The 27,225-nt window shown below is 33.1% G+C and overlaps 2 protein-coding genes across 3 annotated transcripts; both read left to right on the top strand.

Annotated features, from left to right (window-relative positions):
• The first annotated feature begins 3,349 nt into the window (after positions 1 to 3,349).
• Positions 3,350 to 14,273, top strand: LOC120090388 (calcium-dependent protein kinase 20-like). The gene is made up of 7 exons (XM_039048015.1): positions 3,350 to 4,229; positions 5,098 to 5,241; positions 5,367 to 5,519; positions 12,522 to 12,637; positions 12,857 to 13,024; positions 13,668 to 13,892; positions 14,004 to 14,273. Exons 1-7 carry the CDS (start codon positions 3,350 to 3,352, stop codon positions 14,067 to 14,069), a joined length of 1,752 nt encoding a protein of 583 aa, XP_038903943.1. The 3' UTR covers positions 14,070 to 14,273.
• A 121-nt stretch (positions 14,274 to 14,394) lies between these two features.
• LOC120090389 lies at positions 14,395 to 18,931 on the top strand. Of its 2 annotated transcripts, none has more exons than XM_039048017.1 (4): positions 14,395 to 15,820; positions 16,039 to 16,046; positions 17,032 to 17,145; positions 18,571 to 18,931. In XM_039048017.1, the coding sequence occupies exons 1-4, from the start codon at positions 15,730 to 15,732 to the stop codon at positions 18,748 to 18,750; spliced, it is 393 nt and encodes a 130-aa protein (XP_038903945.1). In that variant the 5' UTR covers positions 14,395 to 15,729; the 3' UTR covers positions 18,751 to 18,931. The 2 variants fall into 2 exon arrangements, with proteins under 2 accessions (XP_038903945.1, XP_038903944.1); XM_039048016.1 differs by having other exon boundaries at positions 16,039 to 16,082.
• The last annotated feature ends 8,294 nt before the right edge of the window (positions 18,932 to 27,225 follow it).

Genomic DNA, 27,225 nt, shown 5'->3' with positions numbered 1-27,225 from the left:
ATTTCCAAAAAATCATCAACTAAAATAAAATAAATATAAATATAAATATAAATATATATAATTGTATCATATGTAAGAAAGCATATTTTTCAAACTTTATAATAAGATCGATTAGCTGGAATTATTTTAGGTGAATCCATGAAATAATCAAGTCCATAAAATTTTTAGTTATTTAAACCAACTCAGACATGAAAGGCCATAAATATATTGACAATAGTAGGGATGTACATGGGTTGGGTTGGGTTAAGTGTATTTTTTGGGCCAACCCGGGTTGGTCTGATTGACAACTCAAATGACCCAAATAAAGTTTCCAACCCAACCCAGTTGGGTTATCGAGTTATAACTTTTTTTTATTTTTAATGAAAAATATGTAAATTTATATACAACACTGTGACTAATAACTAAAATCTCATGAAATTAAGATGCTAAATACCAAATATTTATGATATTTATTGTAAACTTTAAATAAAGACAAATATCATAACAATTTTAAAAGAAAAAATATTAAAAATTCAAAAATTAATCAATACAAAGAAATCAAACTTTAAACAAATAGAATTATATATATATAATTCGGGTTAGGTTGGGTCAACCCAATTTTTTTTTTAACCAACCCACAACCCAACCCAATCCAATGAAAATAGAAAAATTCAACCCAATCCAATCCAAAAATAAAACTAACTCAACCCAATCATTACATTTTGGGTTGGATAGTCCGGGTTGTTTGGGTTGTTGGGTTATTTGAAAACCCCTAGTCAATATAGATAGAAAAAAAGATTATATAAGAAAATAGAGATGCACGAAAAAAATATTAAAATAGGAATTGGCCATTAAAAATGTCTTAAGAGAGTTGCAAATATAGTAATCATACTAAAAGTATTAGCAAATATAGTAATCATACTAAAAGTATTAGCAAATATAGTATAAAGCAAAAAAAAATTTATCAATATAGTAAAATTGAAAATTAACTCTCAAAGTTAATCAATGATAGACCATATCACTAGTAGGAGTTTACCAGTGATATACAATATCGCTAATAGGAGTCTACAATGATCCTATCACTGATAGATTTTATTAAATTTGTAATTATTTGAAAAAGTTGTCATACGCTTAATTGTTAGCCTTAAAAGTATTTCCATTCCAATTACCCAATTTCTTATTTTAGACCAATACATTGGATTTTTATACACTTAATTACTAACTCTAAAGGTACTACTCATTGCAATTATCCAATTTCTTATTTTAGACCACATGCGTTGTGGATTTTTATACACTTTAATTATTAATCTTAAAAGTACTATCCATTGCAATTTCCCAATTTTTTATATTAGACCAAGCACGTTGGATTTTTTTACCCCAAAAATTCTAATAATTAAATTATCATTCATTTGTGGTTTCTAGATTTGTATAAAAAAGTTAAAATATCATATTTGTGTTAAATTATAGTCCATGACTTCGATTTACAAAAAAAAAAAAAATTAGACTATACTTTAAATTTTTAATAATTTCATCCATTTTAAATTTTGTAATAATTTAATCCTAAAAATGAAAAATCTCATCAAAATTAAATGTCTATCATGTCAAGACTTAACTTCAACATACTTGACTTTTCATGACACAATAAGAAAGCTTGGATCACTTTATAGTTTCTTAAAACGTTTGGTCATGGTTTGTTTATCGAATGGGAGATTGTTCGGAAAAAAAACCATCGACAAAAAAAAAAATTTGAATAACTCATTAATAGAAAGTCATTTATTAACAAAATAATAACTTTAACAAAAATTATAAAACTTGTCTTAAGCATTTGAGACTTTTGTAATCTTCATCCATATATCTTATAAAATTTGTGAGGTTTCTTCATCTTTTTTTTTTTTTTTTTATAAAATGTGAGATCTTCAATAGTCTCGAGTTTAATAATTATATCTAAGATATAGTTTCTCTCTCATTTGTTGTGATGATTTATTGACTTGACACCTTTACCTATAAAGGAAAGAATAATATTTAATGTACCGATGATTATTTGTTATTTCTCTTTTATGCAACATTATTATATTGTTAAAACGAGCATAACTAGACTAACATACGAATGTCTTAGCAATTAGAGGTATACACTATGTTGTTGTTGTCGTCGCATAATATATCTCTCAGCAAATTTGAATAAAGATTTTAAGACTATAATGTAGATTTTAAAAACGTTAAATACCAAAATGAAAAGAGGAAAATAAAATTTATGACTTAAAATTTATCTTGGGTTCTGAAGTTCAATGTTTGTTTCAATTTAAGTCAAGTTTACCAATTCGTAATGAAAATTTGTTTAATCGGAATGAGATTTCATTGATAAATAAACCATAATAGGTATGAGTCACAAACAAAATTAGATCGTTTTTTAGAAGCGGGCCCACAATTTATTACACGTAAATAACAACAAAAATAATCAATTGAGATCCACTTGATGGATTGCATTTTAGTCGAAGTAAACAGGGCCTTTTTAAGTCTTTGGTTCTAAATATTGCATTTTTTTCCTTCAAATCCCCACTCCTGCCATTGTTGTTGTAAAAAAAAAGCTATGAAAATACACAAGTTTAAAAGGGGGAAAAAATTGCTCAAGCTTATTACCAAAATTATATATAAAATCCAATCATATATTTATAAATGTGAAAGAAAATAATAATAAAAAAATAAGTGACATAATGGGGACGAGGAGCTAGAACCAAAGCCATGCATGCACAAATCGTCGATGAAGGATTATTCTGAGCGGTAATCTCTCCTTCCATGTTTCTCTCTCTGTTAGCACGCAGCTCGGACGTTGATCAATTGAGGAGTTTCCATCGCTGAATGATTGACGATGATGATTAATTTCATAGAATTTCTTCAATTTCGCCTTCTCCACTTGGTTTTGATCTTTCTCCCTAATTCAACCTTTTCCTTTCACTTTCCTTTGTTTTCTTCCATTTTCTTTCCCTCAAATTTCTCCTCTCTATGTATTTTCCTCCTCGTTCGTGTTTTTTTCCTGGAATTCCAATCTGATTCATGATACGCTTTGTTAATTTGTAGCTGTTTGTGTATATATACATATATATTTTGATAGAATTTGAGATTTCAGAGGACAGACGTTTTGCGTGTTGAATGATTGCATTCATGTTGGAGGCTATTTCTATTGTTCGGAAAATCAATCGAGTTTTTGTGATCCTTGAGTTGATGACATTGGTTGTTTCTTCGGGGTGATTTGATCTAATTCGGGAGGTTAGGATTGAATGCTCTAGTTCTTCATGGAATCGTTGGGGATCAATTCGTATGTTGGGAATCAGGGGAGGGAGATTATGTCAAGGACTTAGAGGTTTGTAAATTGATGGGGAACACATGTGTAGGACCAAATCTCGCCAATAATGGATTCTTGAAATCTGTTACGGCCGCAGTATGGCCAAGCCGGCCACCGGAGGAGAGACTTCCTCCACCCAAGGATGGAACTGACAGCAAAAGTAAAGAAAATGCGAGTCCTGATTCACCCAAAAATGCCGATGCTTCAAAAGATTCAGATCCCCAAAATGGTGTTCAAAGTACGCCGCCTGAAACGGTGAAAATTGGTAATAATGATCCACAGAAAATAGTGGAACGCGAGATGTCGTCTAGAGTGATTAAAGATGAAACTAAGGCACCAGAGGGTGCAAAATCGAAAAAGGCCACTCATATGAAGAGATTATCCAGCGCTGGACTTCAAATTGATTCGGTTCTAGGGAGAAAAACGGATAATATTAAGGATCATTACACATTGGGACGGAAGCTCGGGCAAGGGCAGTTCGGGACAACGTTTCTTTGTGTTGAAAAGGCATCCGGGAAAGAGTTTGCCTGCAAATCTATAGCGAAAAGGAAATTGACCACGAAAGAGGATGTGGAGGATGTTAGAAGAGAGATACAGATAATGCACCATTTAGCAGGTCATCCTAATGTGATACAGATTGTGGGAGCTTTTGAGGACGCCGTGGCAGTTCATGTTGTAATGGAACTTTGTGCGGGTGGGGAATTGTTTGATAGGATTATACAGAGAGGCCACTATACAGAGAAAAAAGCGGCTCAATTAGCTAGAATCATAGTCGGTGTTGTCGAAGCATGTCATTCTTTGGGTGTCATGCATCGGGATTTAAAACCAGAGAATTTTCTTTTCATCAGTCAACAAGAGGAGTCAGCACTTAAGACCATAGATTTTGGGCTCTCCATGTTCTTTAGGCCAGGTAGCATTTTATTTTTTCAACTGATTCTTATAGTTTTACTTTCTCGAAATCGTCCTTCATAAGGTTGTTATTTTGGATCTTGCTTGAGTCGGTTTTGTTTGAACTCCACCACTAAAAGCAACTGGGTTCCTGGGGTGGAGCTAGAATTTTCCATGAGGCAACAAATTTACCAATTACCTTTTCATACATTCTTTAAAATTCTAAAGTCTCTGGAGAAATTAGGCAGACATTTTTCAAATGTATAAATGACAATTTAAACCTCAGACTTCGAAAGGGAAAGAAATCTTGATTCTGAACCATGCTCATGTTGTTGGCCATTAGAGAGAAAACTAGAAAACTTTATGTATCTTAATTTTTTATATAATTGTTTTTAATTAAGAAAACTATGTATTAGTCCCTTCTTCTTTCTTTGGGCATAGAAGATCTGATAGTAATTTCTTAACTTTGCGCGTGATGGAATTGTCCAGCTGACTTGACGCAGCCAATCTTTTGATATAGAAATCAACGGCCGGCAGGCAACGAGCTGTTCAGTATAATATGCGTTTAATTAGTGGAATCTTTTCTTCTGCATCATGATTTTTCGTAAAATTGGAATTACTATATGTATAGAGAATCTTGCATCATCCTTCTGTTAGACTGCTTGAAGAGGCATTAGGTATCGCTTCTGACGATCAAATGAACTTCAATGGTTAGATGTATAGTCAAGCTGTGACGGAAAGATTGTGTTAGTTTAAATTATTCTTCATGAATAGTGATGTTTAAGCAAAAATTTAGTTGCGGTGAGAGCTCTATCCGTTAACATCATGTCATTTGTCTCCAATCTGCATTCACTTTCGTTTTAGTCTGACTGGAAATAGTTTCTTCTCAGGTGAAACTTTCACAGATGTGGTTGGCAGCCCTTATTATGTAGCCCCAGAAGTATTGCGGAAGCTTTATGGGCCAGAATGTGATGTATGGAGTGCTGGGGTTATCATATATATTTTACTAAGTGGCGTGCCTCCGTTCTGGGATGGTGAGTTTCTGGATTCAGAAATCATAGCTTTTTGGACTTTTCAGCCATTACATAGTGTTTTCATGGGTAACCAACTTTAGATACATAGATTATGTAATAAAATTCTTATTGTGTTTGGTGACCAGAGACGGAGCAAGGAATATTTGAGCAGGTTTTGAAAGGTGAGCTTGACTTTATATCAGAACCCTGGCCTAGTATATCAGGGGAAGCAAAAGACTTAGTGCGGAGAATGCTTGTACGAGATCCCAAAAAAAGATTAACAGCCCACGAAGTTCTTTGTAAGATTTTTTCTTTGGTGCATGCATTCATGGTCTCACCACAGCATGGAAAAGTTAAACACTAATTTTCTGAAAACTCGAGTTTAATATTGTTTTTAATTTGATTTCCGCTTTGTAGCTTAAATGATATGGTTTTTATTGAAAGATAGAAAGAAAAGAGACCAGACAAGGTTTAAGTGGAAAACCTTAATCCAAGGAGAAAAACCACGATAGAAAAGTTTTATTGTTTAATGTCATACTTACAAGAGACCTCAACCTCAGATATAAATAGAATGAGGGGAAACCCTAATTTAGTATATATAGAGTAAACTACAGATATGCCCTTAATGCTAATGCAACATATTTCAACACTCCCCCTCAAGTTGAGGCATAGATATCGGCAAGACCCAACTTGCTAACACAAGCTTCAAACGTCTGTCTTGATAACCCTTTGGTAAGAACATCTGCAACCTGTTGGACTGAAGGTACATAGGGAATACAGATAACCCCGTGGTCTAACTTCTCTTTAATAAAGTATCTGTCAATTTCCACGTACTTGGTTCTATCATGTTGTACTGGATTATTAACAATACTGGTGGCAACCTTATTATCACAATACAGCTTCATGGGATCCGGACTATCCTGGTGGAGATCAGACAACTTTCTGCAACCAGATTTCTTCACACACTCCCAGATTCATAGCTCTATACTTTGCCTCAGCACTGCTTCTGGCCACTACACCCTGTTTTTTACTCCACCAAGTCACCAAATTTCCCCACACAAAGGTACAGTATCCTGAGGTTGATTTTCCATCAGTCACTGATCCTGCCCAATCTGAGTCAGTATATGCTTCGATGCTCCGCGTGTCATATTTTCTGAACACTAAGCCCTTCCCAGGGGTGGACTTCGGGTATCTCAGAATTCGAGTCACTACTTCCATGTGCTCTTCATACGGATTCTGCATGAACTGACTTACCACACTCACAGCATAGGAGACGGAAGGGCCTACTATAAGATGAGCAAATCAGTTTTCCTATTAGGCGTTGATACCTCTCCTTATTTACAGGAACTCCTTTCGAAATGCTTTTCAGTTTGCCATTGACCTCAATTGGTGTGTCAATGGGTTTGTATCCAGTCATTCCTGTTTCCTTTAACAAGTCCAGAGTGTATTTCCGTTGAGATACAGATATTCCTGCTTTTGATCTAGCCACTTCCATCTCGAGAAAATACCTCAGACTACCAAGATACTTGATTTCAAATTTGCCTACCATCCTTTGTTTCATCTTAACAATTTATGTCGTGTCATCTCTTTATAAAATGATGTCATCAACATACACCACCAACACAGCAATCTTCCCTAAAGGTTATTTTTTGGTAAACAATGTATGATCAGAATGCCCTTGAACAAACCCTTGGGACTTAACAAACACTGTGAACCTGCCGAACCATGCCCTAGGAGACTGTTTCAACCCATATAAGGACTTCCTGAGTTTGCAAACACGATTCCCAAACTTAGCTTCGAAACCTGGAGGCGGACTCATGTAAACCTCCTCTTCTAATTCACCATTCAGGAAGGCATTTTTTACATCCAGTTGATGTAGGGGCCAACCTTTATTCACGGCAACAGACATAAGAACTCGAATCGTGTTTAGCTTAGCCAGTGGAGAAAACGTTTCTGAATAATCAATTCCATACGTTTGAGTGAACCCTTTAGCAACTAACTTGGCATTATATCTCTCGAGCGTTCCGTCAGACCTATACTTCATTGTGAACACCCATTTGCAACCAACTGTCTTGTGACCTCTAAGGAGAGCTACTAACTCTCAAGTCTTATTCGCCTCGAGAGCTCTTATTTCTTCCATTACTGCCACTTTCCACTCGAGAACTTCCATGGCCGCATGTACATTGGTAGGTATTGCTAAAGCATCCAATTGGATAGTGAAAGCCTTAAACCCAGGAGATAAGTTACTATAGGTCAGAAAACTGTGCGGGGGGTACTTTGTACATAACCTGATTCCCTTCCTCAGAGCAATTGGCATATCCACAGTGGTATCATAATTTCCAGTTTTCGTCGGTCTCTCTCCAGTATCAGACTCTGAGACAATTCTGCATCTTCCTGAGGATCTTCCAGCACCTCATTACCTCTTGAAATTTCACCCTTCTCTGAGCTCGTCTCATCATTTTCTATGTTCTCAAACTTCTCTTCAAGAATGTCCTCTGAAACAACAAGATCTTGAAACCTGAGCTGGTTCCGATGCTTGGACACTTTCCGATGGAACACCAGGGATTTCCTGAGTTTCCTTTATGAGATTCTTCCAAAAGTATGTTATCCAAGGCACTTGTCTAGTAGGAAGGACATACACTAGAATAGCAGAAACAGAATTAGGCTCGAGACTAGGTAGACTGGGTTCAAGAATATTAAGACTAGGCTCAAGATTGAAGCTAATAGGTATGGAGTATGTGGAACTGTTATTCTCTTCACTCGTGGTCTTCCCCTGAAGATGACTAACTGGAAAGAACGGTTTATCTTCAAGGAACGTGACATCCATAGTGACAAAGTATTTTTTGGAAGATGGGTGAAAGCATTTATAGCCTTGCTGATGAAGGGGATACCCGAAAAGTACACACTTTTGAGCTCGTGGGGCAAATTTAGTCCGGTGTGGACCATGAGTGTGAACAAAGGTTGTACACCCAAACACACAAAGAGGAATCTCAGGAATAAGATGGGTAGACTGACAGGACTCTATGAAGCACTCAAGGGGTGTTTGAAACTTTAGAACCTATGAAAGGCATCCTATTAATGAGATAGGCTGCGGTAAGGACTGCATCTCCCCACAGGTATGAAGGGAGAGACGTTGGAATCATCAAGAAGCGAGCAACTTCAATGAGATTCCGTTCAACCACCTCGTTTTGTTGCAGAGTATACGCACAAGAGTTTTGATGGATGATCTCTTTTGACGCGAGGAATTCCTAGAGGGTGTGATTGACAAACTCACGACCATTGTCACTCCGAAGAATGGTAATCTTTATGTTGAACTGTGTTAAGATAGTGGTATAGAATTGTTTGAAGTTAGACAGAACCTCAGACTTATCAGCAAGATATACCCATGTAAGTCAGGTATGATCATCGATGAATGTTACAAACCACCATTTACCAGACAAGGTAGAGATGTTGGAAGACCCTAAACATTACTGTAGATCAAGTGGAAAGGCTGGATAGGTTTATAGGGCTAAGAAACAAAAGACACACAAGGTTGTTTAGCACGTATACAAACATCACAAGATAACGAAGAAACATTCACATTATGGAATAAGTGGGGAAACAAATATCTCATATATTGAAAACTTGGATGTCCAAGACGAAAATGCCACAATAAATAATCTTTTTAGACATAGTAAATGAAGATAAAAGGCTAGTCTTAAACAAGTTCCTGGAAGAAGCATCTTCAGAAAGGAAATACAGACCCTTGTCATATTGGGCAGTGTCAATCGTCTTCCCCGTGCTCAAGTCCTAAAACAAAGCAGCATCTGGTGACAGTTCAAATCTTTTGTTATTTTACTTATTGATAACAAGTTGTAAGAAATTTTTGACACATGTAGGAAATTTTGTAGAATTAATCCCTGAAATGGTGACAGTCTGCCTTTTCCAGCAACAAGAGCGAAAGACCCATCCGCAATTCGAATCCTCTCATTTCCAGCATTCGGATAGTACGAGAGAAATCGATCAGATGAGCCAGTCAAGTGATCAGTTGCTTCTGAATCTAGAATCCATAACTCATTCCCTTCAACAAGGAAACTAAAATATTGAAGGTTACCTAATTGAGCAACTGTTCCAATCCCTATGGTACCTGAATCACCTGGGTTAGTCATCGAAGGTTGTGTCTAAGGTTGTGTACCCCCTTTAACCGATTCACTCACTAGAGCACGACCAGATTGACTTGTCATTTGGAGGGCGGCGTTTACCATTTGGAGGTCGACCATGCAGTTTCCAGCACTGATCCTTCGTGTGTCACTGTTTTTTGCAATGCTCACATATTGGGGGTGTTTTGCTATTCCGCTTGTCACCATCAGATCCAACGGATTTCACCCCAAAGGCAGCTGATTCTACCGTGGTAACACCAAACCCATTCATTGCACTTGATTCACTTCCAATCTAACCTTTGAATAGATGGTATCGGTTTCTGCCCTAGTATTCGACTTCGAACCGTATCAAATTTGGGGTGCAACCCCGCAAGAAAATCATACACACGCTCAACCTCCTCTATCTTCGAGTACTGAATTCCATCATGCGGGTAGTTCCAGATGATCTCCCGACATAGATCCATTTCTTGCCATAACAAAGACATCTTGAAGTATGATGTTACATCCATACTCTCTTGTTTGCATTCATGAACATGTTTACGTAGAGTATACAGGCGGGATGCATTCTAACATCTCGAATATAGTCGTCAGACTGCATCCCAAATATCTAGCAATGAATCCTCTCCTATCCAGACACGCTCTTGAGGATCCCCAGGACTTGGTCGTGGTATCTCTTCAGTCAAGTACCCAAACAATTGCTTCTCTCCCATGATCATTTCTGCCGAATTTCCTATAGTCCCAGATAAAATATTAGCAGTAGGAAGAGTAAGAAACATTGTTACCGGATTTTCTGAATAGATCGAGGAAGAATCATGGCCATTCAATTTGGCTCTGAGAGCGGCTGTTGTTGGAGTTCCCCATAGGATTCAGATCTGGGATGTTTCTATCCATAGGTAATGGAATTTTCTTCAACGGAATCGCCCATTCGAAACTGAGGTTGAACTGGGTACACATGAGGGAGAGGCTGTCCACCATGGTACTGTAAGGAGGAGGCTACTGTCGTAATTCTACCGGTGGCAAAATAGGGCGGCCTGTGATCGGCGTTGCTCCCAGACGGCTGCGAAGATGGGTAACGGACAGAGGGCTCGGCGATTGGCTTCGAGGTTGAAGCAAACGCGCTAATCTGACCCGACCCGGCAGCTGGAGCGAATCCACTGCCGTCTGGAGCGAACCTGATCGTGTGCGAAGTCGAAGCACCCCCATCGGCGATGTTCGGCTGGAATGGACTGGTACGCTGGAGCTGGAAAACGTTCGGCGCACCGGCTGGAGCGAACCCACCAGATCCCTATGTCAATCGTGATCCAAGTCAAGGCTGCGGTCCGAGATGTAGGCCGACTGGGTTGGTGATGCTCAGCGATTGAAGCTGTCCGAGATGCGCGCCAACTGGGCTGTTGAAGTCTAGCAGTAGGGCTCCAGATTGTTTGGGTTGCACTGGATTTAAGATGGTTCGGAGATATCGATCAACGGCAGCTTAAATCACAGCCATATTAGTCGTGTCTGCCAATGTTTCCTCACCTATCAAGTTTGATGACTGAATTTCTTCTATTGGGACTGACTGAATTTCTTCTATTGGGACTAGGGTTTCATCACCTTGCTCTAATACCATATTGAAAGATAGAAAGAAAAGAGACTAACATAAGGTTTACGTGCAAAACCCTAATCCAAAGAGAAAAAACCACGATAGAAAAGTTTTCTTGTTTAATGTCATATTTACAAGAAACCCCAACCTTAGATATAAATAGAATGAGGGGAAACCTTAGTAAATATAGAGTAAACTACAAATATGCCCTTAGGGCTAATGCAATATATTTCAACAGTTTTCAGTATTATTTGTTAGCTGTAACAATTATTCTTACTGCTTTTTATTTGTGTTGCCAATGTTAGGAATATTTTATTTCATAAGCTGACTCTAGAAGAAAATCTGTTTTGATATAAGGTATACCAGCCTTGGGCCTTCAATTATTGTGATATCCTAATGTAAAGTTTTTGTAGACTGTATGTTCTTTGAAGACAAGAAGAGAATTAGCTGCTGGGTACTCGGCAATATCCAAATATTTAGATCAGTTGCATTTATATAGGGTGTCAAGAAGATGTATTAGATATGCTTGGTAATACGTGCATGTCATATGTCTTCCACACTAGCATGGATGCAGTTTAGAATTCCGAGTTTTTGCTTTGAGGAAAATTTTTCAGTTCACCTGATAGATAATTCATATGATAAACTGGGATTGCTTGCTTTATGGTAGATTAACTTCTACATGACAGATTTAAAGCCTTGAGAGTGTAAATAAGTCGAGACTTTATTGCGTGTAGTCTCGAAACTCTTTTCCTAATCTTTTTCTCATATTTCAGTCCAATCTGTATATACGTTTGATTTGATAAGTAGATATGAACAACGAAAGCATTATCTGAAACTCATTTTCTATTGTGATTTCTTGGCTGTTTCCTTCCATTATTTTGACCTACAAAATTTAAATTGGTGGACTAGTGATTATATTTTGTGTATATATTTATAACTGAAATAACAATTGCCATGGGATTGCTTATGATATTTTTAAATATCAATATACATAATTGATATACTTGTGAATTTAAAGAAAAAGGGCCCATCCTCTGGTGGTGAATGTATGTTCTACTCAATGTCTGAGGCAGTGACCATGTTTGGCCTCACAATAGATTAACATGCCGGGGTTGAAAATGGAATCAATTCTAGAAATTTTGAATTATATAAAATGAACGTATAGGTTAAATTCGTTCAAATGAATCTGAAATATCAAGTGAAGGACCATGTTCATTCCATGACTAATGTACATTATCCAATGCTTCAAAAATAAGACGTCTATGGGAACTTTAACTGGAAGATTATGTGACTTTGTCATCCCCTCAGTTCATTGGTATGTAAAATGGTTTTCATTGACAGTCCCAGTGGATATGGGGCAAAGAGACTCTTCAAACTTCGTTATGCTTACAACATTTCTCTGTGGTTCGAACGATTAAGAAGTAAGATTGAGATTTGCACTTCTTAAGTTTTTGCTCGTGAAATATGACTGTTAAGTTGTTAACGCTGCTGTTGTTGCCTTCAATAGAAGTTTTCTTATCTTAAGATATCCCAATATCAGTATGCTTAATTAGCTTTCTAATAGGGCCTTTGTGATTTTGCAGGCCACCCATGGGTGAAAGCTGATGGAGTTGCTCCTGACAAACCTCTTGATTCAGCTGTTCTAAGTCGTTTGAATCAATTCTCTGCCATGAACAGGCTAAAGAAAATAGCAATTAGAGTGAGTGCTCATCATCTAACTTTATGATTCATGATATCCAACAAACTATCAAGTAGCAAGGCTTGCAGTGTTGAATGTGCAGCTATCAAAGTCATTTTATACGAACATAAAATGCATATTATGAAAATGTTTCCTTGATGTATAGTTCACGATTTGGTTGCTTGAGGTCTTTTTCCTCAAATTGTTATTAAGTTTGCTCAACCTATTGTCCCTTCGTAGGTTATCGCAGAAAGCCTTTCCGAAGAGGAAATTGCTGGCCTCAAAGAGATGTTTAAGATGATAGACACGGACAATAGTGGTCAAATAACTCTCGAGGAATTGAAGCGTGGTTTGGAAAGAGTGGGTGCTAATCTTCAGGATTCTGAGATTAGCGGGTTAATGCAAGCTGTAAGTGATGCTATCTTCTCTCAGGAGAAATTAACCCCTCTTTCTAGACTTCATCTGGCGACCAATAACAGTTTATTTTTTTCCGTCTCCACATGCGATTCCAGAATTTACGTTTTATTTATTGTTAACAGCTCAAGTCTGCGTATAGATTTGGGAAATTGGGAAACCTTTTCATTTTCTCTTCTATATGATTTACAGCTAGACCAAACTGGCTTGAAGGGGCAATCTAAAAATTGCGAATGTGAAGATGGGTTTTAAATAAGCTCGTTAATAGCATTGTCGGTGTTACAAATGAGAAATTAAAAGCTTGAAAATATAGAAGTGTTAGAGATGAACAAATATTATATTTTAATTGCATGTACATTAGTGAGCAGGCTATGCGGTTTTCTATATTGTAGACATGTTAAAGATATAGTTTGAACAATTATTGATTCATTGCTAATATCAAACTTCATATTTAGTATCCTCAAAAAATGAGAAAAATATTTTCGTTACAGAATTACAACACATTTCTTCTACGATTTCTAGTGAGATAAACAATCCATGGGACATTCCAACATCGTGAAAGTCAATTATTATAAGTGAACTGAATGCTCACATTCTTATGATTTTTAAATATTATTATTTCAATTCAATATTTCAGGCAGATGTTGATAATAGTGGTACCATAGAATATGGCGAGTTTGTAGCAGCAATGCTTCATTTAAACAAGATTCAGAAGGAGGACCATCTCTTTGCTGCCTTCTCATACTTCGACAAAGATGGGAGTGGATACATCACACAGGACGAGCTCCAACAAGCTTGCGAAAAGTTTGGTTTGTCAGACTTTCGCCTAGAAGATATAATGCGCGAAGTTGACCAGGATAATGTACTTGTTCTTCTATTGATGATCTATTCTTATTGCCTCCCTTGCTTGAATGCCTGAAATATAAAAGGGTTGTCTTCCATTCTAATAATCATGCCTTTGATTTCTTTTCAGGATGGTCGAATAGATTACAGTGAGTTTGTGGCTATGATGCAAGACACTGGTTTTGGTCAGAGGTGATTGTAAAGCTGCATGACGATTGGAATTAAGGAAAGCCTTTAGGCTTAACTATTAACATGCCTCACTCTGGTTCCTGACCAAGAAGCCAATTTTATTTATTTTCTGGCCAGTAGGCCCAATACATGTTCTTTTTTATAGCTAGAAGGTGAAATTAATGCTGTTTGTAAAGATGACAAGCTTCAGAGAGAGTTAGTTTCTTGTTTCTGCTATTGTTTTTTCTCTCTTTCTTTCTTTTTTTTTTTTTTTTTTTTTTTTTTGTCCATATTGATTTGATTTATATTGAGGAATTAAGTTGGAATAGATTTCAAGTCTGTTAATTGAAAAATGCTGATCATTATTTAATCCTTGTTCTTTGTTTACTATGATTTTGGGGGTTCTATTCTCTATTATTGTACAAGGACTACTCTGCTCAGTTACTGTTGTATATCTTTGCTGAGGACACGATACTGATAATGGTGCCTTGAACATTTGACTTGAGAATTACTACAACGCTGCCTCATGGAGGATCTTCACGTAAGTTCTTCTCTTTAATAACAGGATATCTTCTGATCTTTTGCTAGCTTTTCTATTCAAAACTTATGTTTAAATTGGAATGCCTTTATTTTTCATGATTAAGTCTTATGTACTTTGGCTTTAGGTTTGATTCTGATTTTGGTTACATCATGTTGTAATTTGATTTCTCATCTTTTCTTGTATTTTGAGCATTAGACTCTTTGCATTGATGAATGGTTTTTTTTTTCTTTTTTTGAAGAATCATAATGAAAGGTTTGGTTTCCTTTTTAAATAATAATAATAATAAGACATCTTCTGAGATAATGAACATGATTTTCCTTGTTTATTGAACATCTGGATGGATGTGATTGAGAGTCCAAGATATAATGAATACTCATGTTCGATTACCGGCAGAAGCCATTTTTTCTTTCCAACTTTTTATGTGAATGACCATTGAAGGAAGGACAGGATATGGAGCAACAATAATATTTCAGTGATTTTGGAAAGGAAAGGCTATCAAATTCTTATCAGGTTATATGTTTGTAATGATTCTCATCTTCTCTTAATAGATTACCTGCGAGCTGTGGCTTCCTTTATGTGAAACCTGGCTCCACTCATCGCTTCCTCTATTTATTTATTTATTTGGATATTAACAGCATCTACAGTTTTTTCTATTTGAAAACAGTCATCCATGTTTTTCTTTTTTGTTTTATTTACTGATGCCATCTACTCTTATAAATGCTACACGTATGCTTTTTAATTGTGAACATGTATTGATATGGCAGAATTCATATATAACCCTTTTATTCAATTATCAGTGCCCTTGATAAGATAACAAGGGGCGACATATTAACAAGAGAAGAACGTGTAAAAACCTGTATTTGTTTGTTTGTCTGTCTGTTTTTTCTCCATATCAAGACATATCATTCATATTGCCTCTGTATTGACTCAAATAATGTACTACAAGCTATCCATAAAGTTGCATAACACGCATATGAGTTTACTTTCTAAGTTATTTGTCGTATTACAACCACTTACATATATTATTTCATTAACTCTAGGCCTCCGGCAATAACCATGTGCCAATAAATATTCATACTTCACTGTGGTCGATTTTATGTTTGATAAGTTCTTCTGATTGTAGATAGTTGACAAAAGCTGGTGGAGGATGATTCAAACTATTTTCTTGCCTATGTGGAAGGTTTTCCTAATCGTCACTTCAGGGGAATTATATCATTTACTTGCAACAGTTCACAAAGGTACCATAAGCCAGATTTGCTAAGGACCTAAAAGGTATAATGCTACCCTTCTAATAAAATGAAATTTAGTTGAAGTTTAAAAATTTTTGGATCATTTTGTTATGAGTTCTCCTTTAAAAATGATCGATTTAATCTTCAGATATTCTCAAAATTTGTAGAAGTTGTATTATTGAGCTGGCTTATGGTGTGGATTATGCATCTCATTTATTTTGTTTCAGGAAAAAAGGTAAACATCAGAATATGTATTCAAAGACGAAAAAGGGTAACTATTGAAAGTATTGATATCACAATAATCTGAAGCTCTTATCTGGATCTGAATATTAATGGGAACTTTTTAGTTTTAATCCCTTATTTACCTTAATAACCAAGGGCACCTCTCTTTCAGTCATGGCTGGCTGAAAGCACATGATTTTTTTTTGTTGTTGTACTAAATAGCACATGACCTCTGACCTAACACTTTTTTTCTCTCCCTTTTCACATAACTGACACTTTTTTTTCTTTACAATAACCTCATTACAGTTAGGTTTTCCCTTCATTTTCAAGCCTCTCTTTCCAGCTGATGAAAGTAGGAGAAGGTAATGAAAAGTTGTCCAATCCTCACCAACCACTGTCACCTTCTAACCAGTTACCTTTCTGTTTGTCAATTTCAACTCTTGCACCATATGAACCATTTTGTTGCTGTTTCTTGCCTCCATATCATTAAAAACTTTCCACAATTAATGCAAACAGAAGGAGAAAAACAGTGCTGTGACCTACACACTTTTGACAAATGCAGAAGGGTCCATGCTCCGAGGGATGTTAAAAACCCTTCTCCATTTTTCTAATCGATAATTTTTTTCTCTTCATTAAAAAAAACTTTGAATATTAGTGAATATTTAAAAATATTTTTAGTGGAGATAACACTTTTAGCTAGAATAGAACAACCAATACACAACCCTAACCAACTTGTACATAGCAACTTGTTTAAACATATACCTTCAACCCAACAATTAGAGATTTGAATCTCCCACTTCAACATGTCGTTGAACTAAAAAATCAACAAAGACACAACCACAAAACAATGAGAATAAGCATTAAAAGATTGAAACAACGCTATTCTAGATCGGTGGCCTTGATTTCATATCTTAGGTTTCCTACTAATTACTGTTTGATTTAGAATAGTTTTAAGTTGTTGCTTCTAGAACAACCTTCTCTAATGATCTTGTTGGCAGGGAATTCTAAGCTATTATCTCTTCCTTGGTTGGTGCTTCCAAGTTCACACATGGCATGTGGATGATGATGCCTCTTGGCCTTTATCCCCTTTGGCTTTGCATATGATAAGTCAAGTAAGTCACCTAAAAGTAGATCTATTAACTTTCTAATTCTTTTCCTTTTCTCGTACAATTAATGGCTAGATATTGCTGAACGTATTAATAATTATCTTTTCTACCTTATTATTATTATAATTATGGGGAAAAAATATTTTTTTGGTCCTCGTTTTTTATCTAGTTTCTATTTGGTCCCTAGATTTCAAAATGTTACACTTTTAGTCTTTAAGTTTTTAAGTTTTGAATTTGATTTCAAATTATCCTATAGACTTCAAAATGTTACAAATTTATCTTGAAATTTGAATTTTGTTTCAATTTGGTCCTTAAGTTTCAAATTTTACAATTTTAAATTTAATTTTAAAAATGATGAAAAATAATGAGACGTAATTAATTAATTAAGTTTTTTAAATTAATTTATAGACATTAATACTAAAAACAGAGAGTGAGTATTTAGTGAAAAGTTGAATTTAAATGTGTAGATCTTGAAACTTAGGGACAAAATTGAAAAGATACTCAAATTTCAAAGGTAAAATTATAACATTTTGAAACTTATGGACTAAATTGAAACCAAACTCAAAATTTAAGGACTAAAAAGTGTTACATTTTGAAACCTAGGGAGCAAATAGAAACTAAATCCAAAACATAAGAAATTTATATTATTATTATTATTATTGTTATTTATATATTTTTAATATTTATATCAGCCGTTGGCACTTGATTGTCAACCTTCATAATTAGGTTTGCAATTTAGAACTAGTAGTCAAACCTACTTATCAAGAGAGGAGATATGAGAAAGAGAAACAAAGTTCAAATTTGATTGAATTTTGCCTTGGGGTTAAAGTTATCGGTTGGATCGTCTGGAGTAGGTTTGGTTGTTGATTAGTTTACAACTTTTTTTTTCCTTTTTTTGTCATTATCATTGAGCTATATGGCATCCATGGTTCTTTTAACTTTTGTACTTTAATTTTTAAAGTATTTATTTTAATTCTTTGAACTTTTTTGAAAAATAATTGTTGTGGTCCTTAATTTTATTTTAGTTTAGCAAATTAATGATGTAGCTTTGAACGTGATTTCAAGTTATTCGAGAAAGGTGGTAGACAAAAGAAAAGGATCCACCATATGGATGATCCAAAAATTAGGCGAAAAATGTGAAATGACCTAGTTTTTGGGAAAAAAAATGTCGAATGATCCTTTGCTAACGTCAAATTTGAGTGAAATTACCAAAATATACTCGTGCGAACGCGAAAAATTAATTTTGCTCTCGCTCGTCTCGCTCTCTTCTTTTTTTACTCACAAATCACTATATCTCTCGCTCTACCTCGTCTCACTCTCTCTTCTATTTTTCACTCACAAATCACTATATCTCTCATTCTAGCTTGTCTCGCTCTCTTTTCGTTTAATCACTCACAAAATCACTCCTCTCTCTCGTCTCTTGCTCATCAGAGTTGGTCGCATCGGAGTTGCTCATATGAACTCGTCGTGTCGGAGAAGAAGAAGACGACGTACAGAGGAAGATTTTCACACCAAAGAAGAAGTGGAAAAAGAAAAAAGAAAGGCAATAATGTAACTTCACGTGGTCATAACATCAGCAAAGGGGCATTTGACATTTTTTTTCAAAAATGAGATCATTTACTATTTTGGGCCTTTAAAATAGGTCTTTTGAGCAATTAATCCCAAAAGAAAATAAGATAAAAAAATAATAAAACGAAGATCAATATTATTTTTGAGAGTTCTGTGATTAAAATGGAATAAATTTAAAAATTCAGAAACCAAATTAAAATTTAAATCTGCCATCTATAATAGCCTAAATATAGTATTCACATTAAATTTTCAAAGTGTTTAGAAGTTTAAAGTTCTTTGGTTGAATGAATACTATTTGGTATATGTTTGAACATGAACATTATTCAGCATATAATTAACATATATTCTTTTTTCATGAAGTTAGTGGTTTCAATCTTTATACTTTCACACTTTTTGTTTAATATTATTGTATGGTATATGTTTCTAGTTAAGAGGAGATTATATAAGATGCGTGTATGCTTCAAATCTTTTTGGATAGTTGGTAAGAGTATCTTCAAATTATTGCACCCTTGAAATTATTGTTCAAAAGCCCATAATTTTTTTTATATATACGTGAGTGTCTAAGCCAGCTTACGCGCACCTCGACTAATCTCATGGGACAATCGTCGCCCTATAACATGTGGGTGTCAAGGAAGTTCTTAGTATATTAAATCTTAAGTAGATAGTTATCATGGATTTTTTTTTTAATTTGAACAACTACTTTCATTGAGAAAAACTGAAAGAATACATGGGCATAAAAATATTGCCTACTAAAAACACCCACCACTAAAGGAAAGGAATCCAGCTAAATAAAATGTTGCTTATAGAATAGTTACAAAAAAGCTTCAAAACTGAAGCCTAGAGGGACACATGAAATCTTACCAAAGACCACACTTCACCAAAGTCCCTTTCCCTACCTCTAAACACTCTATCATTCCTCTCCCCCCCAAATATCCCAAACAATAGCACACACCCCAACCAGCCATAAAAAAACGGCCTTTCTCTTTGAAAGGCAGATAGAGAAGAAACTTCTCGATCGTTGCATGGAAGTCTCTCCACCCAACAAAGCAAACATTGAACTCCTGCAAGAAAAGACTCCACAAAGTCCTTGCATACTGGCAGTTCCAATGGAGATGATCTAGGTCTTCCTCCACCATCTAACAAAGGATACAACAAAAAGGCCCCACAAGCGAAGTTCTTCTCCTAACAAGTCTATCAAAAGTGTTCACACGACCAAGTAAGACTTGCTAGATAAAAAATCTGACTTTCGGGAATCTTAATCCTCTAAATCACATCGAACACAGACACTCCAAGTGAAGAAGGATTTACAAGAAAACCCTTCACTAGGATTCGGATTCCAAATGCGAATATCCCTTCTCCTCTCCCTATACTTGCCTCCAATAAAGAAAGAAAAGAGGCAACCTCCGTCATTTCCCTATTGGTCAAATAACAATAGAACCCAAATGAAAAACATGGAGCTCTCGGTCTAGATTAGAAAATCAGAGATCGGGTGATACTTTAAGGAAGATAAGTGATAAATATGCGGAAAGATAGAAGAAAGAGCACTATCCCTCACTCACCGATCCTCCCAAAAATACGTACCTATGCCATCTCCCACAACACACCGAACAAAGTTATAAAAAGAAGGGAACTCAAACGAAGTGTCTTTCCATGAGTTCCGATGTGTGCCTTTAACCATTTTCGCCACCCATTCAAAGGGATGGCTGCGAATCCTTACGTTACCAACCCCCCCCCCCCCCCAAACTCCTCCGCCCAACTTTCAATCTTAGCCGGGCCATTGTTAATTCCCAAAATTTGGCACTTCTGTTAATTTCAAGGCCAGACATAGCATTGAAAAAGTTCATCATGTGATTAAGAATGAAAAAAGAATCCTTGTTTCTGAAACAAAACAAGATCGTATCATCCATAAACTGGAGATGCAATAGGGCTACTTCGTCCGAACCAACCTTAAAGGCTCAATGATATTTCCTTCCACTCCCTTGGAAATGAGCCGACTTAAAACATCCACGACCAATAAGAATAGGAAAAGGGGACAAAAGATCCCCTTGCCTTAAACCTTGAGAAGCTTGGATCGATCCTTTTGGAGTACCATTGACTAAAATGGAATACTGCACATTCCTAATGCATCCCCACATCCACATTCTCCATCTAAACCCAAATTCCTTCTTCATCATAAACTTATCCAGGAAATCTCAATCAACATCTTAGGCCTTTTTGTCATCATAGATTGAACTCATGACTCCTAGTCCTTTGACCTTTTTTTATGTTCCCACTACCACTAGGTCAACCCATGACGGTTCAAAAGTCCATAGTTTTGAAATAGGAAAAAAAATAATAATTCTACAAAGAAAAATTATTAGGAAAACCAAATAAAAAAGATGACTCCAGCAAATACTTTTCAAGCATTTATCTTTCAATTATTGCACACTTGAAATTATTGTTCACAAGTCCATAAATTTGAAATATATAACATCAATTCTGGGAAAAAAAAAAGGAAAAAAAAAGAAGGAATTATTAGGAAAACCAAATGAAGGAAATATAACTCCAACAAATACTTTTCAATCATTTAAATTTTGGCACACTTGAAAGTATTGTTCAAAAGTCCATAATTTCGAAATTGAAAACAACATCAATTCTAATAATAATAATAAAGTAATTACTAGGAAAACCAAATAAAGGAAAATTAGTCCAAGTACAACAAATACTTTTCAAGCATTGAGCTCTTAAAAATTAAGCAATTTTCTGTCAAACAAGCAATCTTATAAATTTTGAAAATCCATTTTATTTTTTAAACTTAATTAAGATTTATAATTTATTGAAAAAGTTATGTTGACGTGATAAAATTTGTACAAATTTAAACCTAAATATCAAATTTGACAATTGGGCAACCTATGAATTGATTGATTCCACTAAAATTGGAGACAATATCTTAAAATTCCAATCGCACTAAAAACAATTTAGTGCTTTTTAAATATTTAAAAATTAAATAAATAAAAATATACAGTTGTTGCAAAAGTAGTCAAATCTTGAAAATGAAAGCCAAAAAGATATCGTTTGGCTAAAAAGAAGGAAAAAAAAAAAAACATATATCTTTTTCAAAAAAAAAAAAAGAAAAAAGATACGATTAAACGTCCCATCCAAAATGCGTGATCTATTAGTCCACGTGGAAGGACCACGTGCCAAACGCGTAATCCTTTCGCCACGTGTCGTTGATTTTGCGGTAAAGATTCGCAGCCAATCTCACCCCATTTTAGCTGTCAACTAATAACTTGTTCCTTCTAATCCTGAAACGTGGCAAGAGAATGACTGGCAAGCTGGCTTCCATTTTCCTTTTCTTTTTCTTTTTTCTTTCTTCTTTTATTTTTGTGTTTAAATTTTGAAATTATAAATATTAATTTATACTTTTAAATTTGTACTATTCATTCTATTCATTATATTTTATTTGGATATATCATTATAGTTTTATCAATTAAATATCTTAATTTTTATTAGCCAATCAATTTGAATTCTTAATTAGGATATTTTTCATACATCAATTCTAATTATCCATTTTATTAATTTGAAATTTGAAGAAGTCTACACGTGTGTTACTGTAAGATATGCATTGACGATTATTAAAGGTAACTTTAATAAAGAATCTATATTAGTTCACTTATAACAATTTAGAAGTTTAATTGAAACAAATTATAAATTTCATGGATATTTTGTAACGAAATTTGAGAAAGAATGTATATTAACACACTTACGAACATTCAAAGTTTAAATTCATATAATTATTAATTCAAAAAATTTATTGATAAATTCCTAAAATTTAGAGATATAAATTGATATTTTTCTTAAAATACCACATCAATAACAAATATATTTAAAGTTGGAGTTTTGGAAATTTTTTGGAATATAGTTTTATTTAGAAAGAAAAAAATTGGTTTAATTTTTTATTTTCCATCTTTTGGTATATAAGCTTTTAAAAATTAAATTACAATTTGAGCCTTGTTTAAATGGTTAAAATTCAAAATCGTGTTTAATTAGCTCTTGTATTTTAGAAAATACGTACAAACTTATAATGAGGGTTGTTTGTATAACTATCTACCATCTATAAGAAAAATATCTAGCGAGTCTATATACTTTTAATGTTGTATGTCAGCATTACAATAACATTATTGCTAAAGTAATGAAATTAACATAGTGACCTATTAGATACGAAATTGCATAAATAGTAGAGCTTAATGTATATGTTACAAAATATAGACCAAACTTATAATATGGTGAGGAAGATGGCTATTTTGATTCCCACCATTAGTTTGTTGGAAGAACAGAACTTTTAATACATCTGGATTTTTGCAAAAATATTAGAAGAGTAGTTGTCTTACATTGAAAAAAATGAATACGAACACTATAAAAATGAGCCTATGAACTTTGGTTTCAATTTGTCTCAATTAGAAACACTTTAAGTTTAAGTGTGCTAACTACAGCTAAATTCCTTTTTGTATTTTCTAATTTGAGAATGAGATTAAAAGGCGTAAATAGTACAAAAATTTTGAAAGAGTGCTCTTGTAATTGGGATCAAATAGATAATTATTTTGTGATTGGAACAATTGTTACGTAGTGATTTTTTTGGTGAGTCATGGTTTTTCTCTCAAGCTTTGAAATTTTTCATGTAAATTCTTGTGTTTTTTAGTTTTATTTTTTTATTTCACAATTATTTTTTTCTACTTATTAATGAAATTATAGTGGAAGGTTTTCTCCAACGTCAACTTGTTATCGACTTATATGTATATTTGATCAAAATTTAAATTGAGTGAGGTTCAATGAACCGACATGTATAAGTATTAGAACAATGACAGGAGCCAAAATAGTACTTAGTACAAATTACTAACCATACGGACTACACTTAATTCGAGACATCTACAATAACTTACACCTTTCATACTACGAACTTGTGAAAAAAAAGCAACATAAATCCATTTTTCATAACTTATATTCTTCTTTATAATTGAAGTACAAAGTACACAAATGTAGGGTTTTCAACTTTGCTACACTAGTTAAATATCTCCTTATTTATTAATATTAATGCTCGATGATGACCGATATAAATATAGCTTAAATGATATAAAGTATACGAAATCTTGGTCAATAAGTTAAAGTTTGAATCGAGATATATATCCCTAAACGATATGATAACATGAATTGATGGTAAAAGATTCATAAGATTAAAAAATTCATAATATAGGAACAAATTATATAATTTCCTTTAAGAAAATAGAAAAATACGTTTTTTATCCCTAGAATTTGGGTCTAATTTTTATTTGGTTCCTATATTTTAAAATGTTATTCTTTGACTTCTGAGTTTGAGTTTAATTTCCATTTTTATAATTAGGTTTTATTATATTTTCACTTTTGAGTTTTGAGTTTTGAGTTTTGTTTTCATTTGGAGTGTCAAAATTTATATTTTTGAATTTGATTTTTTCACTAAATATACACATTTGAAATCCTACTGTTAATGATTATTAATTAATTATCATGAATCAAAAGAATTATAATTGGTTAGTTTTCACTAATTTTCAATCACTATTAAAATTAATTATGAAATTTACCTTCATAATTAATTTAAATTAATTAACTTAATGTCAAAGGCCAAAGTGAACATTAGCGGAAACTCCAGAGTAAAAGTTTAGAATATTGACCAAATGATTACTAAATTCAAAGAGAAAAATATAATATTTTAAAATTTAGAGACAAATAAAATAAATCAAATTAATTTTTCTACAGGAAAAAAATGAGTAATTAAGAAGAAAAAGTGGGATGAAATAAGAAAATGGAAAAAAATGGAGGGGCCAATGACAGAAAAGAAGGTCACGTCGTTGTCACGTGGTATTACCTGAAGAGCCGGGCACCGCCCCCTCTTCTGTTTAGATTTTTCGAACAAAAACAAACAGAAAAAGAAATGAGGGAAAAAAAAAAAAAAGGATTATTTATTTCTATTTCTGTTTTTATTTTGTAAAATATATTTATTTGTTTATTTCGAAAAGACTTAAGGGTGAGTTTTAAATGCTTTTGTTTTGGCATTACTAATCAAAACGACAACTCTTTGCCTTTTTCCTTTGCTACTTAGTACTTTTCATCTCTCTCTCAATTCTTCTTTATCCACATACATCTTTTTATTTAATTACGAATATGATCCATGAAAATAAATTTTAATGATTCTTTTTGGAAAAATTTTCACTTATAGGAACAATGTCAAATTATTTATAAAAACAATAAAAAAAATATTAACAGACACTAACTTTTATCTGTGTGATATATTTCTATCCGTTTCTATCACTAATAGACATTGATAGACTTCTATCAACCTCTATCAAAGAAGATTAAAATTTTGCTATTTTGTGTAAATAGTTTCCCTCATTTTTCTATTTTTGAAAATCCCCCTTCTTTCCGTTTTAACTTTTTATTGACTATAGGTTCATAGACTTTAAAAAGTGTCTAATTAATCTCAAAAATTATGTGTGGTAATCATTTAAGTTTTGGCAACCATTTGATTTTTTAAAATTAATCTTATAAACACTATTTTCATTTATTAATTTCTTTATTTTGTTACCTATTTTTTAAGAGTGTTCTCAGAAATCAAGACAAGTTTTCAAAACTAATTAAACTAAAGACAATTACCAAACAAGGCTTAAATTTTCAATTTTTTATTTAATATTGCTTTTAAAAAAAATAAATAATCAAGAATCTCTTTGACGCAAATTATAAAATATTTGTTAATTCTTTTTTTTTAAAAAAAATTGAATATGTCTAGAACTAATCACATGCAAAGTTGAAATTTATTAAACATCAAATTAAAACTTTTAGGATCTGTGTGATACTTTTACAAATTCAAGAACCAAAGGGTCTATTTATCAAATTTTATTTTAGTTTCTCAATTTTAAAAATTAGTTTAAATATTTTAGTCAACGTCAATATTTTGTTTTCTCTTTTTTTTTTTTTTTAAGATATTGTAATTAAAGTTTTGGGTAAGGAAATCAAACCTCAAACCACGAGGGAAATCGAACCTCAAACCACGAAGTTGATAGTATGAACACTATATCAGTTGAGTTACGCTCTTGTTGATAGAATCATCTCTAATTAATATGGTTAGACCTTTCTTTCTATTTTTCTTTCTTTTTTTTTTTTTTAGTAAAATTTAATACTGGACGTCAGCAATCTATATTCATTTCATTATACTCAATTGCTCGTCATTATTCAAGTGTACATATTTGAAAAATAAATGAAATGGAAAAAAAGGTTAAATTATGAATTTAAATAAAGTGGTTTTAAGTTAATTTCTATGTAAAATATGAAATCGTATCTTAGACAGTGAAGTTGATAGTACAATTTCATATTAATTGTGTTATGATTATTTTGACAAGTTACTTTCGATTTGATTCTACTGTTTCAAAAATTAGAATTAATTTAGTATTATGAAATCTAGAAACAAAAATTTAAAAACAATGAAAACACATATTTGTGTTTAGTGGTAAATTTCAAAAACTAAATTTAAATTTAAACAATTGTATAAAATGTATTTGATTATATATTTATAAACCATAAAATTAATTATAATTGCTCACTAAAGATTAGGTTGAATATGAATTGTCATTAATTAATTTATCAACTTGATTTAGGTATACTTATTATGTTGATATATATTCAATTTATAATATACTATATAATACATATTTTAATTTAACAATACAAACAATTAAGATAATAACATGAAATATTATATTTGCTAATCATTTTATCTTTTTTTTTTTTAATGTAACTTCACATTTTAAAATTTAAATTCAAAATCTGAATACACTATAACATAAAAAGATTGTTTTTTATTCAAAATTTCATTGTTTGAATCACATAATTCAGTAACAATTTTCAAGAACAGACAGACTCCCGGTCAAATAAACTATAAATTGCCTACCTAACAAACTTTTTTTTTTTTTTTTTGAACTGTTTAATTCAGGCTTATTTTTCATATGATTTTTCTAATTTTTATAAGTTTCAATATGAACCAAAATGACATTAACTTCCTTGCTTATTCAAAAATTTACCGTTTCCTCATATTTTTACTCCCTCAACCTCAATATTGTTAGTGACATTAAGTCAAATTAGAAACATTCGTGGAATAAAATAAAGTTGAAATATTTAATATAATCATCCCAATAATAATTTATGATGACATATTTATAAGATATTAATTAATTTTTCACAAATTTCGTAGTTATTAACACACTTTATATATTAATTTGAGTTATACTCGATTTAATAATTTAATATTTTAAATTAAAGAAACCAAATTAAAACTTTTAATGATCAAATTGACTATATTAAAGGTAAAAATAATATTTAATAATTTTCTAAAAAAATTAATATTAAACAAAAACACAGGAATAAAACATGTAAAAATAATATAATAGTACTTTTTTCCTTTTTTCTTTCTTTCTTTCTCTCTCCTTTTTTTTTTTTTTTTTTTTTTTTTTTTTT

This window comes from Benincasa hispida, chromosome 11 (genome assembly GCF_009727055.1).
Source record: "Benincasa hispida cultivar B227 chromosome 11, ASM972705v1, whole genome shotgun sequence".
Classification (NCBI taxonomy): domain Eukaryota; kingdom Viridiplantae; phylum Streptophyta; class Magnoliopsida; order Cucurbitales; family Cucurbitaceae; genus Benincasa; species Benincasa hispida.
This window is presented reverse-complemented; position numbering and strand designations above follow the sequence as displayed.

Excerpts from the sequence above, each read along its gene's own strand:
- LOC120090388 (XM_039048015.1), top strand. The coding sequence starts at position 3,350 with ATGGGGAACACATGTGTAGGACCAAATCTCGCCAATAATGGATTCTTG. Across the intron at positions 12,638-12,856 it reads TAAAGAAAATAGCAATTAGA|GTTATCGCAGAAAGCCTTTC; the intron begins GTGAGTGCTCAT and ends GTCCCTTCGTAG. Across the intron at positions 13,025-13,667 it reads TTAGCGGGTTAATGCAAGCT|GCAGATGTTGATAATAGTGG; the intron begins GTAAGTGATGCT and ends TCAATATTTCAG.
- LOC120090389 (XM_039048016.1), top strand. The coding sequence starts at position 15,730 with ATGATTCAAACTATTTTCTTGCCTATGTGGAAGGTTTTCCTAATCGTC. Across the intron at positions 16,083-17,031 it reads GTATTCAAAGACGAAAAAGG|GGAATTCTAAGCTATTATCT; the intron begins GTAACTATTGAA and ends TCTTGTTGGCAG. Across the intron at positions 17,146-18,570 it reads CTTTGCATATGATAAGTCAA|AGTTGGTCGCATCGGAGTTG; the intron begins GTAAGTCACCTA and ends CTTGCTCATCAG.